General features: G+C 42.0%; 1 protein-coding gene across 1 annotated transcript; it reads left to right on the forward strand.

The window, feature by feature from the left end:
• The first annotated feature begins 531 nt into the window (after nt 1–531).
• Nucleotides 532–18,644, forward strand: LOC308302765 (uncharacterized protein). The gene is made up of 3 exons (XM_080747055.1): nt 532–965; nt 16,358–16,723; nt 17,297–18,644. Exons 1-3 carry the CDS (start codon nt 662–664, stop codon nt 17,719–17,721), a joined length of 1,095 nt encoding a protein of 364 aa, XP_080603181.1. The 5' UTR covers nt 532–661; the 3' UTR covers nt 17,722–18,644.
• The last annotated feature ends 295 nt before the right edge of the window (nt 18,645–18,939 follow it).

Raw genomic sequence — 18,939 nt, forward strand, 5'->3', positions numbered from 1 at the left:
ACACGCCCCCCCCATGAAATTCAGGCATAAATAAATGAATGAATGAATACATGAATAAATAAATAAGTAAGAGGGCTTGGAGCGCAAAGGGCCTAAGTGACATTTTCTTTTTTTTCACAGGACAGTTTTTCATTGATTGTAATAATTAAACTACAAACAACATTAAAAAAGTATAATTTAAAATACATTCATTGAAGCCTAATCTGTACTAAAGTATAGATTGATTAAACATATTTCTTTTTATTAAATAATAGACAAATAATTAAATACATACATACAATATTGCAAAATATGTAATAATGTATATGTGTCTATATTAGCATTTAATTCAGTATTATTTCATTTATTCATTGATTTATTTATTTCTATATACGGCAGTTTCGGCTTTCCATACCAGAAAGCCTGGAGAGGCGAGGTTAGAGTGTCTATGTACTGTATAGTCCCGTGAGACTTGGAGACCAGAGTCACGTTAAGAACGGGATCCAATATGGCGGAATAAACATTCATGCTGGAGACGGTGACGGTTTCACGTCTTGTGTTTGTCAATAACATAACAGTTTACCACCACAAAAGGTTTAAATAATACATGGTGTCAGAGTAGCGGACTTTTTAACAACCCATTGCTGAAAAAATTGATTCTTATGGTGTTCCTGCTCCACTGATGGACTGGGATTCCACTAACCTGGCCGAGGGATCCACAGAATGGATGCAGAATCACAGCAGCAAGGACTTCTGCCCAGCCAAAGAGTATGCAGATGCATATGAGGAAGACATCGATGAAGAGGAGTCAGTCCTCTACACGGACAGCATCACTATTGAAAACGAGAGCAAAAGCAGTGAGCAAGCTTCTGCAGACGTCGAGCTCGGCTCTCCCCCTAAAAAGGCTAAAGAACAGAGTTGTAGGCCTACTGCAGCAATGATGCAGACCACCAGGTTGGAACCAGTGATCAAGTTACACAGAATAGGTATGTGTTGTTTTTAATACGTTTACGGTAATCATTTAGTAACTAAGCCTATCTTCACTGCAATCATTTCAGCCGATCCATCTTTTCTTGGGTCTGTGTGTTATTGTGTTGTGCATGTTTTGTTTTCTGTCGCCTTTTTCTGTTTCCCGCTGTTGCTGCGAGGTTAGCCCTGAATACAGGACGAGTCCTGTATTCAGGGCTACTGCGAGGTGTGAGTCGGCGGCGTAGCTAACCAGCGGCCATCTTGCCACAGTCAACTACTCTTTTGTAGTGGATGTAAAGTCCGAACCAAAATACTCTTAGCTCCCTGGAATCTTGACGTATCAACAAACGGTTTGGTTTGTTACAAACCTTATTAACGTGGCTATGATTCAGGCTGCTTGGACATATTGAAATTGCAACTTTTATTTTCAAGAAACGGTTTAATCATGCAGCATAGTTGTGTCACGGCTACTTATTGTATGATTTTCAATTATTTAATAGGTTTTCCTGAGACCAATAACGCTTTTGTGACAAACTAATCTTTTTGTGTATAGTATAGAGACACGCAGGCGCCTACACATTCACGCCCCCTATTGTGATAGCGGCCCCACTTCGGGTAAGGTAGAACAGAGAACTTCAGCTTCCAATGCAATCCCAATGAGGGGCTTCGTGAAATATAAGTTCAGTGGTTAACTACTGAGGCCGTAGCATTTTTTTTTGTGTTCTAATAAAGTGTCCCATGTGTTTAATTTGGCCTTTTTAAAGTAGCATATCTGTCATCTTGATACACTACCTACAATATACTTTAATATACCTCATCAGTGAGTCAAAAGTGCTAGCATTAGAAATCTTAAGTTTGAAGGTCTTTGCACTCAGGCGCGTTTATCCACATGGATAAAACGGACAATTTGATTTTTTTTGTCAAGAAAATAATGATTCTCTACAACCTCATGCACACCGGTTCCGAATTAGCCGTGCGACGAGTGGCTGCGGCCATGCTTTTTTTTCTCTCGATCGAACCCAGTTCGATTTGTGCGTCTTGTCGCATGCGGTAAAAAAACTCATCACTCCTTTTATGTCTCCTTTTGGGATCCGCAGCGCCGATTCCGCACAGCATTGCACACCAAATCCAATGCGTTTTATTCATGCAGCAAACGAAAAAAAACTCAACTGTCCTGTGTGCAAAGGGCTTAAGTGGTCGCATAGTACACACGTCATGGACGTATCCCTGGAGGTTTTCAATACCCAGATGAATGTATAAGTAGGCTGTTTATTTTTTGTAAAATTATCGCATCTTGCCTCTTCCAAACGGAGTCTTGCAGGTTATTTTTGGATTAATACTAACCTGGAGAATTCACTCTGTAGTTGAAAAAGTCGGGATCTTCAAACTCTGCGCTCATAAACGCACAGCAGTAAAGACAGTGATGTCACTGAAAAGCGACAGGTTCTGTGTCTGCCGTTTCCCCTCTTCTCTGTTAACATTACCAGCCCTTACCCGTTCAAAGATATGAGCTCTGAAATGATGTGCAGTGTGTGGGTTATGGGGTGTGCACTGTGCACACAGTATATGAGGGATGGAAAGTAACTTTAACTGGTGCTTACATGATAATATGTAGGAGCATCAATGTAAGAAATACCCGTTAAGTTTAATGGCTACAGAGATACTGTGTACCGATCTGCATGATTTTTGGACAACATCTGTAACAGGGCCAGACAACCCCCCCGTCTGCACGCACGCACGCAGGCACGCACACACACACACACACACACACAGCTGGTTAAACATGTTGCCTCATGCTAGATGCAGAATAGATAAGCCTCATGCTAGATGCAGAATAGATAGTAGATACACCATAAAAATGCTAATATATGGCATACTATTTGTGAAAGTGACAAACGGGATTCACAGTTATGTTAGGTGTGTTCATATGCTAATGGTGATGCGATTTCAGATCAATTGCTCCAGCCACTGAGGAGAAACGCTGTGACAGACACTCACTCAGACAGACACTCAGACAGACAGACATTTGGCAAATTATATGTTTGATGGGTAGTCCATTCAAGTGGCAAATTAAACTCAACACAAATCATGTATTTAGCAAACAAGAAGATATGTTGGCAGGGTCAGGCCATACGTTTGAAAACATATTTTTATTTAAATCAATACAGTCTTCAGGTCATCTAGGATTATTTTAATATTAGGCTAACCACAGTTGAATTGCAATGACTTTCTATGGGCTGGCTTGCAGTGCACCGTTCTCCCTTACCCGAAGGGGGGCCGCTGTTTCAATAGGCCTTGCAAGGCTGGTGTCATACTAGGATGCCCCTCCCCCGGCAGCCATTTTGAGAGGATCGGGGGATATATGTATTGGCCGGGTTTCCCAAAGCGATCTTAAGCTTTAGGATGGTCGTAAGACCCATCGTAGCAGCAAAACTGTTATGAAGGCTCCTGTCAATCAAGGCTACGACGGCTTTCAGGAAACCGGTCGAGAGTGTACAATGGAACCAAATGGGCTGCTACGATGGGTGAGCACACCTTAGGAATGACTTCAGAAAACCCATCGTAAGGTCTCCAGGACGATCGTAGAAGAACCTGTGAAGGCTCCTGTCAATCACGCAGACCTGTCTTACGAAGGTTTTTTTTAAAGGTGACCTGGGGCGCCCTTAAACCCTTTGTAGTGAAGCTGATCACTAAGTATAACTATAAAAGTATATAAAAAATCGATCTAAGTCAAGTGGATGGCAGAGTAGCTAGCTTAGGCTACACACCTGCTATAAAAATAAGTAATGAGGGGAAAAAAAGAAGAAAAAAAAAGATGAACTATATTTGTTATGTTATGCGTCTGTTGGGTTGCTTGAGAGAGTGCACCACAACACAAATACTTACATAAAAATGAAGAGCTCCCCATTCATTCTCAAAGTGGTCCCCAGCTAAATGATATATAATACTGCACGGAAGCGGGGATAGAACCCGGAGTTTCCACTTGTCAGTCCAACACACAAGCCATCGCGACAATCGAGCGCTGAATTTTATTGGCAGGGCTGTTGTATTTAGTTAGGAAGTTAGGACCCTCATCTTGGGTATGTAGCCTGCTACGTGCATGTACAACTGGGACCATTTAATTGAACAGTACACTCGCTGAGTTACACCCATGATGAGGGTTCATTTGGTTCCTACTTCAACCTTGTTGCCAACGCTGTTGGCTTAGCGGACTGTATGTTAGACTGATGAGTCAAAACCTCGGGTTCGACTCCCGTTTAAGTGCATCGCCACATGTCAAGGACCTCTTGGGGTCCCCGGACCCACTTTGAAAATCAAAGCTCTATAATATAGTCTCATAGTAGCTTATATAAATATTAAGGATGATTTAGAAGAACAGTTAAGTCGTAGTTATTAAATTAAAACAACTAGGCTATTTTGTGCAGCCGTTAAATCTTCCAAGTAGAGTTTAAAATAAAAACAAGGGGTCTATGTGGTCAGTTAGCCTACCAACAAGTTTGTTAATTTTCAGCATTGTTTTCTACTTCTTTCTCGCGGGGCGAGTAGGCTACAATCACACAACAGCTGAAATTCATTTGCGAGCGCAGCTGGTTGTGGGGATCAATCAGGACCCAGAGCCATTCAAGGAGAGTCGGTGCAGAGTTGCATCAACTCCGTTCACATGGGGGCAGAGTTGGCAGAACTCTATAATACAAGGCTCTGGCCAGCCTAAGGGCAAGCGTAGCCTGTTTTGAGAGAGGCGCGTTTGGGAAACAGCTTCGTTGTCGTACCGGAGTGTCCTACGACGGGTTGTACGACTGCGCTTTGGGGAACCCGGCCATTAGCTATTGTAGCAGGGATTGACATTAACTTTTTGAGGCACAGTGTCATCTGGACAAGTACATTCCCCATTCACTTGTCCAGGCACAAAAGTAACTGGTCAATTTGCCATTGTCTTTTTTATTCTTTTTTTTTTAAATAAATAAGACCCCCTTGGCTCCCTCCACTCCACAGTCCATAGTCTGCATACAGCACAAAGCCGCTAGGAGCATCACCGAAAAAGTGAAACCAAAAGCCACAAACCGTCACGGTTTCGGTACGGTTCGGTATGTGTTTTGCATAAAAAAAAAAAAAAAGAAAAGTTTGACTTTCCAAAAATCTATTTTTATTTTGCTTCTAAGCAAATTGAATTATGACAGTGCCTCTTAGCCTTAACGTGGGTTAAAAATAATAATATAAAATACAAATAAAAAGTGGGAAAAAGATTTTCTTTTCTATTATCATTATCATCAATATTGGCCGTCGTCTTCAATTACAAAGTGCTTTATTTATGAACAAATTGTTTTGCACACAACAAGAGATACTATAGTAGGCTACAAGCTTGAGCAAATAGCCTCTGTAAGTTTTCATTATTATAACCAAAATAGACGGGTGTGTTCACTGTGTTGCCAAATTTTGCGAGGGGAATAAGCAACCAGGTCTATGAAAACAAGGCTTAAATAAGTGAATATAGGCCACGTGAGGTCTTTAAACCTATATTCGTCGGCTATTTGAAAGTGGCCGAGCCAATCTACAAGCTCACCACCGCATCCATCATTATTTAGCCTACAAGCAACTTTACGTAAAAACAAGCTCAACGTGGCTTATAATAATCAGACATGGCAACACACGTTGTTCTTCCACTGTGCAGTGTGCAGTCAGTCACTGAGACTAGCGGGTGTCTGACACTCTTGCTGGGGGCTACGCTACGTTTGGCTTTGTTGCTTGCTAACGCTGCCTGCTATGGCCAGTCTAAAAACAGTCTGTAATGATATATGGGACTAACAACAAGAAGCAGATTTCTCCTGGACTTGTTCTCAACAACTAAAATGCGTGCGCTCCGCACAGCCTAGCGATTAGCAAGACTTGCTTCGTTTCGTTTTTCCATCTCTGTGAGGACTCAACTGCTCTGCTTCGAGTGTGAATGTCGGCACTTGTTACAGAGTAGGTGGGGGTGAGGGCTACGGTGATTTGACATTAGTGCGTGTTTACTCGCGGAGCGGGGTTTAGTGGAGATTGTCTTTTGCACGAAGCACAGTGTCTGTCCAGCTGTAAGAAATTAATTAATTGCAAAACCGGAAATCCGCGGTTCATAAAGGCGTATTGAACCGTGCAGGGCGTACCGTACGGTTCGGTTTTATACCGTGAACCGTAGCACCCCTAGTCCAAAGAAATAAAACAAAAAGACTGTGAAATGGCAAATTAACAAAGTGACTTTTGTGCCTGGACAAGTGAAAAGGAAATGTACTTGTCCAGAGGACACTCTGCCTCAAAAAGTTAATGTTAAGCCCTGCTTCTATAGCTGTGGCTTTTGGTTTAACGTTTTCTGTGATGCTCCTAGAAGCTTTGTGCTGTATGCAGACTATGGACTGTGGAGTGGAGGGGGCCAAGGGGGTCTTATTTATTTGTCCAAAAAAAGAGGGAAAAAATAATCAAAAAGACTGTCCAGATGACGCTGTGCCTCAGAAAGTTAATGTCAAGCCCTGCTACTATAGCTAGTATATATCCCCCGACCTTCTCAAAATGGCTGCTGGGGGAGGGGCATCCCAGTATGACACCAGCTTTGCAAGGCCTGTTGTGGGCGTGAATGTGTAGGCGCCCGTGTGTCTGTATTCATTAGCTGGCTAAGAGAAAGGAGAGGTGAGTGAGAAGCGAGGAGCTCATTCGGCTGATGATTCTTGCAGGGGGCGTCTCCGGCCCCGCCCCCTAGGCACCCTAGGCCTACGTCACGGCTACCCACCGAAAAAGTACTCGAATGCTACTTGTAAAAACATGGTTTATGTATGTTTTATTGTTAATTTATATCTGTAAAAAGACTGTTTTAAAATACATCGCTGGGTATTAAATACAATAGGATCCGAAATGTAGTGGAGTAGAAGGAAAGTACTGGGAATTGGATCAAGTACAAATACCTACAATTACAGGCTACTCAAGTAAATGTACTTCTAGTTACTTTATACCACCGCTGCTGCGAGCTGCCTGTCTGTGGGGGAGTGGAGGGGGAACGGTGAACGTGTGTCGTCTCTTCTGTGGTGTGATGGGTTGTGTGTGCCGGTGAAGACTTCTATTCTTCTTTTTATTATTTAATAGGCTAACAACCGCGACCAGGTCAGAGGTCATCATCACTTGAGGATGTAGTTTCCATTGTTTTATTTGTTTCCCCGTCCGTTCTCCTCTCTCTCCTTTCTTCTCCTTTCTCCTGTGGCTACAGGGAGATATCACCCCCTCATTTTTAGGCGAATATCTTTTTATTTACACATCGCCCACTTCCACTGTGCATTCTGCGGAGACGCGCATTTAAATCACAGACAAATAAAACGTAGTAGGCTTATGCAGAAAAAGGGGGAACATAGCCTATGCCAAAAGAAGTGTTTATTTTTGTATTTATACGTCGCCACTGTGTTTTCTGAGGAGACGCACATTTAACATTAGCCATGTTTCAATAAACTTATTCGAATTAGGGAAGCGAATTATCAGAAATACGCATTAAGACAAAGCGAATTTAGCATGTTTCCATTTGCGGGTGTCATCTCATTCGAATTAGCGACGGTTGCAAGAGTTGATCTGGCTGATTTTTTTTCAGACCGAACCTGAGCACTGCACCGTCTGCACGTCTGACTGCTGTGACTCGGTCGCTGTCTAGTAGTGGGAAGAAGGGGTTATCAGTCATCATCATGGCCCCAAATAAATTTTAAATATATTACAATTGGCGACGAGTCTCTTACGAAATTGGCAGGAGTTCCTCTCAATACATAAAGCTACCGGTTTACCGGGAAAACCGCGGTCGCGTCGCTGCACAGTGCTCATCCTCCAAGTTTCAGCGTCCTCTGGAAGGTCAGGTGGCCGATCTGCAAGCTCACAGCGCGGCGCGGAGACGTGGATGCGAGCTGCTGTGAGCTTGTAGATTGGGCACTTCAGGCACGCAACACCGTGTGATGAGGAATGGTTTGCCACCGATGACTGCGGGAGGTGAAAACGGGAGGAATTTACACACGGTCCGTGTCACTCTGTGTGTAACAAACAACCGGTTTGTTTTGTGGGCTAACGCTATACCATGGACGTAAAGCGGCAGAGGAAATGGACCTAGAACGTTATAATCTATTCGCATTTATTGTCTGACCCGTTTCCATTCACTTATGCGCATTTAGTTTATTCGATAAAGACTCAAATTCCTCCTACTCCAAGCGGATAACTTCTTTTGCGGATAATGAAAGTTTATTCGCATTTTGAAGTGTTTCCATAAAAACATTTTGCGAATAAGCCGTTAATGCGTAAAAAGTGGCTTTATGGAAACGCCACTATTGAATGACAGACAAATGGGGAAAATATAACAAAGAAGTGTTTATTTTTATTTATTTACACGTCACACTACCACTATGCTTTCGGCAGAGACACGCTTGACACAAGCACAGGCTTATAATGGACACAAGAGGTCTCCCACTCTCCAACCCCTCTGCCTAGCCGTGACGTAAGCCTAGGGGGCGGGGCCGGACACGCCCCCTGCAAGAATTACCAGCCGAATGAGCTCCTCGTGAGTGAGAACAGTCCCCAGAAGTCTCTTTTTTCGCCACTAGGGGGAGGTTGGTGGTAGCATAGAGCATAGGGAGAGGCAGAATTACTCTTTCATTTCAACACAACTTAAGTTGTGAATAGCCTCGGAAACCCAGGCTTCTTTTGGCGATCAAAAAAAAAAGAAGCCTGGGCCATCGCGTTATGATCACTGTTGGAGGAAGTGTAGAATTTCCCTAACCAATCAGAGTGCAGAGAGCGGCGCACCGAATGTGTTGACATCATGACGCAGCAGCGTTCTCTGCGCTGAGCAGAGGGGGGTGGGGGGAGGAGAACACATGCTATTGGCCATGACACAAAGTTTTATATATCAAATACATATATTTTAATGTTCTATATTATAAAATAATATAAATAGTGCTAATACAATTAATGCAATTATTAAATGTGTCATATATATATATATATATATGTATATATATATTTGTGTTATGTTATTTTCCTGTGAAATACATGGTTATAATGATGCAGTAAGTATGCAGTAAAATAACTACATCTCTCACATTTATAACAAACCAAACTGTCGGAAAATTGGTTGAAAATTGAGGAAGCCATGGTAATTTCAATAGCGCATGCACTATAGACATTAATGTTATGCGTGGAACAGCTGACTGAGGTAAGATAGCCGCCGTGTAGCGACGTCAGTCCCCATTGGCCAACAGCATCCAAACGTCTGGGTAGCACCGGCCAGAATTTAGCCAAAGTGGCTTGCAATGCTGCTTAACCTGACTGTGCCCGATGATGGCAGCAGTGCGTATGCCTGGCTGCGCTGCATATCGCTCTTCTACCTTCATCTGGGATCCCTCCGGCAGACTCGATGTAAGGGGCGGCCCATTTTTTGAAATTCTTTAGCAGGTGATTGGATGGGGCCGTCTCTCAATCACAGTCTGGGATTGCCAACTCCAACCACTCATCCGCCTCCTGGGTTTCCACGTGGTCTGCAATCAGACTCTATTGGTTCAGAGCCGCTCAGAGCCCTCCCGTAGCTGCCGCTGATTGGTCCGGCCCGGGGCTTTACGAGCGTTATCAACTCCCACAGAGAGATCTCAGATGGTAAAGTAGGGCGGTAGCCTACGCACTACTGCCACCATCTGACGGAAGTCAGGTTCTGGCATTTACTCTCTTTTTGGGCTTCCATGACACTGAGCTTAACATTAACAAAGTGTAAAAATGTCCAATATGTGTTTTTTTCCCCCTTTCCTTATTACTGTGGGAGAGTGCAATCATTCAATGCCCCAATTAACAAAGGTGAACACCAAAAGAACAGTATTGCAGGCTTGCCTGTCCATTTTGACAATTTTTGGACGGGCGCTACCCACACGTTTGGCTGTGTAGCTCATGCCTCGAATGCCCAATGCTTACAAGCTGTACCTCGTTGTAAAGGTGACAAATCAAATATAAACATGATATAAAACACAATACAATTTGGTATTTTTAAAGGGGAGATATAATTAATTATTAATATGTTTCCTTTCTTTTTGTGCTGAGTTTATATATATATATATATATATATATATATATATATATATATATATATATATATATATATATATATATATATATATGGTTTTGGCAAATATAGAACATCCGGTGTTAGAGTTAGCAAATCTAAGACTTACGGTTTGATTAATTCGCCTTCACAACAAAATGCTAGTAATTAATACCATAAAAAAACGATGAATTTGCTAATTAATATGCACATAATATATATATTAAGCATTTAAACAAAGCCATACAAAAAAAAACACTGAAACACTGAAATGCAGTTCAGTGCATAGCCTTTACAAATTGGACACTGGACAGGAGAAGGCTCCTTTTTGCTGGCCGTTCAGTGCAGTCAGACATCAAAAAGGTGCCATTTTCAGATGGGTGCTGGACATAGCCGGGGAGCCACAGGCCCAAAAGCTCAAAGAATAGGGTTTTACCTGTGACGTCATGACATACTTTTTATTTTAGTTTTTTCTATTCATTTGGTCATTAAGGTACACAGAATGATATGAGAGGCCTGTTTGCCGGACACTGCGAAAAAAAGTTATGGCCATTTGTATATTCACTCCATCGACTTCAATATACAGGAAAGAAACACACCAAAAAAATATGCTTCAAGTAGCATGTGAGGGGTCAAACTAGGGGTTCTTGATGATTCTGAATCCATTGCAAGCATTTGTTTTGCATGAAAAACATTCCTTGGGCTAGAAAACGGACCAAAATAACAGTGAAAAGTGATGACTCATCACTTTTCACAGGTTTGAGAGGCTGAAATCTAGCCCAAGGAATGTTTTTCATGCAAAACAAATGCTTGCAATGGATTCAGAATCATGAAGAACCCTTAGTTTGACCCCTCACATGCTACTTTTTTTGGTGTGTTTTTTCCAGTATAGTGAAGTCAATGGGAAACTTTTTTTCCGCAGTGTTTCCGGCAGAGCAGGCCTCTCGTTCTGTGTACCTTATTGACCAAATTAATAGAAAAAAATAAAATTTGGAGTAGGGGAGAGCGGGGTAAACTGAGACGCTCCATTTATCTTGGCAATGGAACACATTTGTGGTCATGTGACCATTATATTTTCAAGCCCCTTGAATTTCCCATTTGTCATGAAAAGAGAGACCTGATAGTGCTGTAGAAAACATGCTTTTTTCACAAAAATGTGTTTTTTGCATGTAAAAGTAAATTTTCTTGCTGTCAACATAATCAGCTGTTGTGTCAAAGCAAATTGATGCAGGGAGAACATTTTATATCATACATGTTGATGAACTACCAACTTATAAATCCATGTGATAGATGCTAGCTGAAGATTACCCTGAATTGATAAAAATATCCCTTTTCCCAAAGTGTGGCTGTGGGGTAAAGTGAGACAATTGCTTCGGGGTAAAGTGAGACACTATCTCACATTATCCCAACATGATAGACAGGGAGAAAGCTGTAAAAACCTGATTAAAGGGTGTACCCAACTAGTCTCAGTTGATTCTTATGTATTTTCCCCTGTAGAATCCATTTTTATACATATTTCTTTGTATTGTGCATAATTAATGAGATAATTAGCATATTTGAAATATGCTAATTATTTCATTAGTTATGCACAATACAACAATATACTTTGCAGAAATAGATTCTACAGGAAAAAATACATAAGGATCAACGTTTCCAGGCCAGTCTGGAGATATAATCCTTCCATCTGGTCTTAGGTCTGCCACGGGGTCTCCTCCCAGTGGGACGTGCATCGAGGACCTTCCTAGGAAGGCGCTCGGGGGGCATCCGTACTAGATGCCCGAACCACCTAAGCTGACTCCTTTCCAAGTGAAGGAGCAGCGGTTCTACTCCAAGTCTCTCTCGGGTGATTGAACTTCATGTGCGAAGAAGGGAATTGCATGCTACTTGGGGTGTCGTTGCCAAGGACTGGAGACAAGATGCAGCAGGATAGGTACACATGACAGTGATAGTGACTAGCAATTATTTGCATTATAATGCAGCCTGTTTTAATCATGTGTTCATTATAATTTCCCTGAAGCTGAAGTTGTTGGAAAGCATGTGCATGTCTATGTGTGAAAGACCCAAAAAGGCAGTTGCATTCATTTCATTGAGATAATCTCTCTCTTTTTGTATTAATTTTTTAAATAAAAAAATAATTTCTAAGATACATTGTTTTGGTCTCTGATTTTATCTGAAGTCATTGCTACAACTACATACAGTAGAATCGGACAGGACATATAATATCTCGTTTACAGCCATTTTGACAACATGCAAACTCAAGAATAATACAGGTATAAGTCCCTTCTGTGCCATAAATCTTAGCAAATGGATTCATATTGCTTGTATTTGCAAAAGCAGTCAACAATCATGGTAGAAATTATGTTAAAGCTCTATTTTGGGAATCCACCATCTTGCAAATATGCACAATAAAGGTCCAGACACACCCAATAATAAAATTAGCTATTCCATTGAGTCTCCCATGGTCAGACACCATGAAATAGACACCAAGTTTGCGTTTCTAGCTCATCTGGTTCAGAAGTTAGAGGCAAAACCTATTTTCTGGGTCCTTACATTATGGTGGCCATATTGTGGCGGCCATATTGGATTTCATGGAAACTTGCAATACAAAAAATGTTCATATGTATACCATTGATCAACCTGTGAAGTTTCGTGGAAATATCCCTCAGTTTAAAATTGTTCCCTATTCACCCCCCATTAAAACTAATAGGGGCCAATATTGAGGCGGCCATATTGGAACTTTGCCGTACAAATTGACCGGGTTGTCCATATAGGTTGTGATCCTACTGGGTCATAGATAATATTTCTGGTGGACAACCTTTTATGTCGGGGCAAATGCAGCACACCTTCCTTTGCCCCCTGGGTATATGTTCTGATATCTTCCATTGTTAGGAAACTTCCCAAATTACTGAGAAATGTGTACATTTTTACTGATACATCTTTTAGTTCGCCTAGAGGGGAGCAAATGTAAAAAGTGTCTCAGTTTACCCCGCTCTCCCCTATTTCATGACATCACAGGTCTTCTCTCATTTTGGCACAGTGGCTCCCCGGCTAACAGGAGACAGCTCTTCGTGTCGGAACTTTTGACACTCGCAGACGTTCAGAGAGACCTCCTCTGCCACACCACACTCTCTGCTAAGCCAAAGAGGTGTAAAAAAATATTTGCTGGCCGTCCAGTAGGGCTGTCTTCTAAAATTCGACTAATCAACGAGTCGTTTTAAAGGACAAACTTTGTTTTTTTTTACAACAAGGTTTCATATTTTAGATTGTACAGGTAATTGAAAAAGTGAGTGTTAAAATGTTTTCATTTGCTTTGTTCTATTGTTTTATCGCGTTTACCGTGCTAAAATTTAGGGCATGCGTACATATGGGGGCATGCGTACAAGTGGCTAAATATGTCTTTTTAGACACAATAAGCCAGCAGTTTCTTTATTGCTATTTACAGTAACACTTCTAGCCCCCATAAGTCATATCCAACCATGAAAGGTTGCGTTGTTTCTTGGGAATGGGCTTATTATGTGTAAAATGACATATTTAGCCACTTGTACGCATGCCCCCAGCCACTGAAATAAGAATCTCTAAAACAATAGAAAGAAGAAAATGAAATAATTTTAACACTCATCTTTTATATTCTTTAATTACAATCTAAAATATGAACCCTTGTTGTAAAAAAACTAAAGTTGTCCTTTAAGCCCCCGGAATCGACGCCAATTGTTTGAGTCGAGCCGTCGAAAATATATATATTTTTTTTTCACACCAGTTACTGTGGTTCGGTATCAGAGCGCTGGACTGGACTGTCATGTACTTCTTATTTTAGTCCATCTTACTTCCTACTACTTGTAACTAGACTTAAAAATAAAACCAGTTCATGTGACTTGAAAGTTGCCTTGATCATATTACAGGGAGCTATTATTTTGAAGTTAACCGATTTGAGAGGAAATGCGTCGACGTGTTGTTATTCTACTTGTTAGAGCTGACCAAGAAGCAGCAGCACGATGTGCTTTCACTTTCACTCCCTGCCGCTGAGTGTGGCTCTGTGGTGGTGGTCTCAGGCTGAGGACTGTGGTGGAGTCCTACCCTTAACCCTACCCTTACATCCCCCTTTCCCTCCCCTTCCCCTCCCCCCTACACACGCATGCGCATGCAGCGCCTGTGTGTGTGTGTTGTGTGTGCCTTCGTTAGTTGCTTTGTTCGTTCTTGTACATACGCATGCAGGACCTGTGTATGTGTGTGCGTATGCCCCTTGTCTGTCTTTCCCTTGTCTCTCCTCTCTCTCTCTCATGGCTCTTTAGCCTTTGTAAAGTGTCTTGAGATAACTTGTTATGATTTGACACTTTAATAAAATTGAATTGAATTGAATTGAGTAGAGGACTTCTTAAAAAGTTTTAGATTAATAGCTGGGTCATTTATGGCACTTCCGTGACCACAAGAGCGAAGGTCCATTTCTCAATGGATTTGTCATTGCGACCGTCAGGGAGCAGTTTACTATGAAAACCTCCACCGGCCGTCCGTCCGTCCGTCCGTCCGTCCGTCCGTCACGTCACACGTCACACCTTTGTTTGTGTACGGTGTGATGTCATATATCTTCAGTATGACATCACACCACATGTGTAAACAAACCTTTGTGTACGTTGCTGTGGCAACAGTCTGTTGTTGCTGGTCTGTTAGTGTACGTTAGCAACCACCTTAGCAACCATGGTTTTACCCTAGCAACCAACTGTTTACCCTAGCAACCAACTGTTTACCATAGCAACCATGTTTTTTTACCCTAGCAACCAACTGGGCATAAAAGGGATTCTGTTAGGGATCTCCATATATGGGCATAAAAGGGATTCTGTTAGGGATCTCCATATATGGGCATAAAAGGGATTCTGTTAGGGATCTCCATATATGGGCATAAAAGGGATTCTGTTAGGGATCTCCATATATGGGCATAAAAGGGATTCTGTTAGCTGTTAGTGATCTCCATATATGGGCATAAAAGGGATGCTGTTAGGGATCTCCATATATGGGCATAAAAGGGATTCTGTTAGGGATCTCCATATATGGGCATGAAAGGGATTATGTTAGGGATCTCCATATATGGGCATAAAAGGGATTGTATCCCCGATGATGCCCTGTTAGGAGATCCACACTAACAGAATCCATATATGGTCCTACCGACAGCTGCTATAAGCCAACCCTGGCGATAAGGTCTGAGTCGAAGAAATGCTTCTTTCCTGGCAAGAATTGCCCCTTTATACTGTAGGGCTCGTTTGTGTATTGTATATCATATCTCCATATATGGAGACATAAGTTGCTCATGCCCAAATATGGGCTGGTGAGGTCAGACTTAGTGTGATGCGTAGGTTATCTCCATATATGGAGATTCAACTTCAATGAGTAACCATGGCAAACTGTCAACTGCCCGTATGTCTTGATAATTGGTAAAACAAACTTTTGGCCTATTTGTGGAGATAAGCGACCAACGGTCGCTTATCTCCCGATTAGGGAGTCTTACTGGTCTAGGAGGGTTATTAAACTAATGTGGCCAGGGTGTATTTTTTAAAATGGCGGGGAAAATGTTTGACAGCTAGGGTAATTTTCAGTCTCATTCACTTACTATACTCTATAGCTTACTATAAAGGAAGAAATGAAAAAAATCTGCTTTAAGTGGGATGTGAGGGGTCAAACTAGGGGTTTTAATTATTCTGAATCCATTGCAAGCATTTGTTTTGCACGAAAAACATTCCTTGGGCTAAAAACGGCCAACAAAACTATGGTTTAGTGATGAGTCATCAAATCTTTTAGGGTCTGTTTTTAGCCCAAGAAATGTTTTTTCATGCAAAACAAATGCTTGCGATTGAGAAACCCTTCGCTCTCGTGGTTACGGAAGTATCTGATTCGCCCCAACTATAAGACAATGTGCTTGCATTGCGATGCAGCCCCTAACCCTTAGCTACAAGTATTGTGATTAAAGGGGTGTGTGTGTGTGTGTGTGTGTGTGTGTGTGTGTGTGTGTGTGTGTGTGTGTGTGTGTGTGTGTGTGTGTGTGTGTGTGTGTGTGTGTGTGTGTGTGTGTGTGTGTGTGTGTGTGTGTGTGTGTGTGTGTGGTTGTGGTTGTTACAAGATCATAATTTCCTGTTTCATTTGAATCCCGATCAGCTGCAGGACAAATCAGTCAAAAGGCAGAGATGGAATTGGCCTAAATGTCCCACATGATAGAACTACTAATGCTGTATTAACTGCTTAAATGGAGCATGAAACTGACTCTAGAAGTGTGCGATGCTTCACACACCTTGCATTGATCTTTCAAAACGTTTTGTTTTTTTGTTCTCCCCTCTTTCTCCATCTCAGGTGTGTCTCCTGCCAAGCTCAGCGTGAAGAAGAGTTCTCCTCAAAAACAACCCAGAGTTCATGGAGGAGAGAAGAAACCCCAGGGTTTCACACAAAGAGATTCTCTCAAAGTTCACCCAAAGCCCTACAGCTGTGACCAGTGTGGAAAGCAGTTCAGAAGGAAAGCGCATCTCAAAGTTCACCAGAGAACTCACACAGGAGAGAAGCCCTACCGCTGTGACGAGTGCGGGAAGGCTTACAGTGAAAGGGGCAGCTTGACCGTCCACCAGAGAACTCACACTGGGGAGAAGCCCTACCAGTGTTACCAGTGTGAGAAAGCGTTCACTGCCTCGTGTGATCTTAAAAAACACCTGATAAGACATACAGGTGAGGTAGAGAACGAAATACATTTTATTTTATTTTGTCCTTTGTATCATGATTTGAGAGAGTGTTTATTTAAATAAAAAATCACACCCAATGTGAAGTGAGCGGTGGTATACAGGGTATGCCACACACACACACACACACACACACACACACACACACACACACACACATTTTGCTATGGCAAAACGCTGAGGAAAAAGGCTACAGACACACGATGATGACATCACTAGACAAACATGATGCTACGTACACACATTTTACTATGGCAAAACGCTGAGGAAAAAGGCTACAGACACACGCACAGCCACTCTGTGGAGCGGTTGTTGACTTTTGTGCTATGTGCAGGCCATATGGAGATCTCTGCTGACGTTTGAGTGTTTGCAGAGATGGGAGGGGTGTACTCACTTCTGTGAGATACTGTATTCTTTGTATTTAGCTGTTGGCGGAATTTGCACTGGAATTTCTGTTTTTGTTTACATGTACAGTATGTATTTGATGTGTCTGATAATCCCATATGGGATGGGTCAAATATTGTCCAGACACGGAAATAAAATATTCATTCATTCATTACAGGGGAGAAGCCCTACGGCTGTGACCAGTGTGAGAAAGCGTTCAGCGACAAGGCGGGTCTTAAAAGACACCAGAGAAGCCATTCAGGGGAGAAACCATACGTCTGTCGCCAGTGTGGGAAAAAGTTCAGCCAGAGCAGAAATCTCAGAAATCACCAGAAGATTCATGAAGGAGAGAGCTACCCCTGTGACCAGTGCGAGAAGAAGTTCAGGAGCAGGCGTAAGCTCGAAGTCCACCAGAGAACTCATACAAGAGAGAAGCCCCATCTCTGTGACCAGTGTGAGAAAGGGTTCAGCGACAAGAAGGGTCTTAAAAGCCACCTGAGAAGTCATACAGGGGAGAAGCCCCTGTACGAAAGGGTTCGTCCAGAAACTAGGTCACAAAAAAACAAAGAAACATCACCAGAGAACTCATACCACTGTGACTAGTGGAGCAGATGAAAGCAGCAGCAGCGATATATGAATGAATGAATGTATGTTCCTTATTTGACATTTTTTCTCTTCACAAAAAACAAAAGCAACAGAATTATACATTATTACAACAGCTATATAACCCTGGTTCTTGGTTTACCATGATATGATTAGGCCTACTGTATACTGTAGTTGCATTTCCATAAAGCCTGTTCATGCACATTAAGGGTTTTGCTCAAAAATCTTTTTATGGAAACCCTTTTATCCGCTTGGAGGAGGTGGATTTTGAGGCTTTATCGAATAAACTAAATGCACATTAGTGAAAGGAAATTGGTCGGACAATAAATGCGAATAAATGATGACGTTCTGGTACATTGTATTAGCATTAGCCCACAAAACAAACCGTCTGAACTCTGTGTGTAAATTCCTCCTGTTTTCACAACGTGTCAGCTCAGCTGCAGCTCTTTAGACTGCTGTGCAAAGACAACCTCCGACAGAACTTAAAACAAAGATTTGTTCAAGCTAAACTTATAACAAACTGTCTCAGTATCACGTTCAGTCTCTGTTTATGTGTTGTTTGTTTTTGTCGCTCTTCTGCGACCTGGCGTTTCCCAAGGACCCCAAGCACAACGGTGGGGGCAAGGAGGCAGGGAGCGCTACACAAATTCGAATGACACCCCCAAATGGAAAAGAGACTAAATTCGCTTTGTCTTAATGCGATTTTTTTATAATTTGCTTCCTATTTTTGAATACGTTTATTGAAACATGACTTATGAGAGACAGTTGTCAAACGTCAGCCTTTGGCAACGTTGACGAAGACCAACAAGGTCGAAACGCGGACGTTGCTCCAAAATATAATTTCAAAATGCCAGCGGTGTAGAAAACCAGGCAAGGCACCAACCTGCTCATCAGAAGCAGTTCACATCAGTGTGTTGCTCAAGGACACTTTGACATGCAGCCCTTAAATTATGGGCATTCTTTTTTTTTTATTATTACAAAATGTTCCTTTGTGGCTTTATCAGCAGCCTGTTGAAATGACCTGTTTCCCACTGAGATTAATAAACACTCCTGATCTCATCAATTCACATGTACAGTGTATTTCTGAAAGCGGTTCTTAAGTCTGTCATTTTGACAACTGTTGTTTTTTTTTCCTTACTATTCCAGCTTGTATTTACTGTTTACAGACCCTTGAAGCAATGGAGAAGTAAACTAGAATAGACCAACAGGGGGAGCTAC

The sequence above is a fragment of the Nannobrachium achirus genome (assembly GCF_963921795.1).
Source record: "Nannobrachium achirus genome assembly, chromosome: 18".
NCBI lineage: Eukaryota > Metazoa > Chordata > Actinopteri > Myctophiformes > Myctophidae > Nannobrachium > Nannobrachium achirus.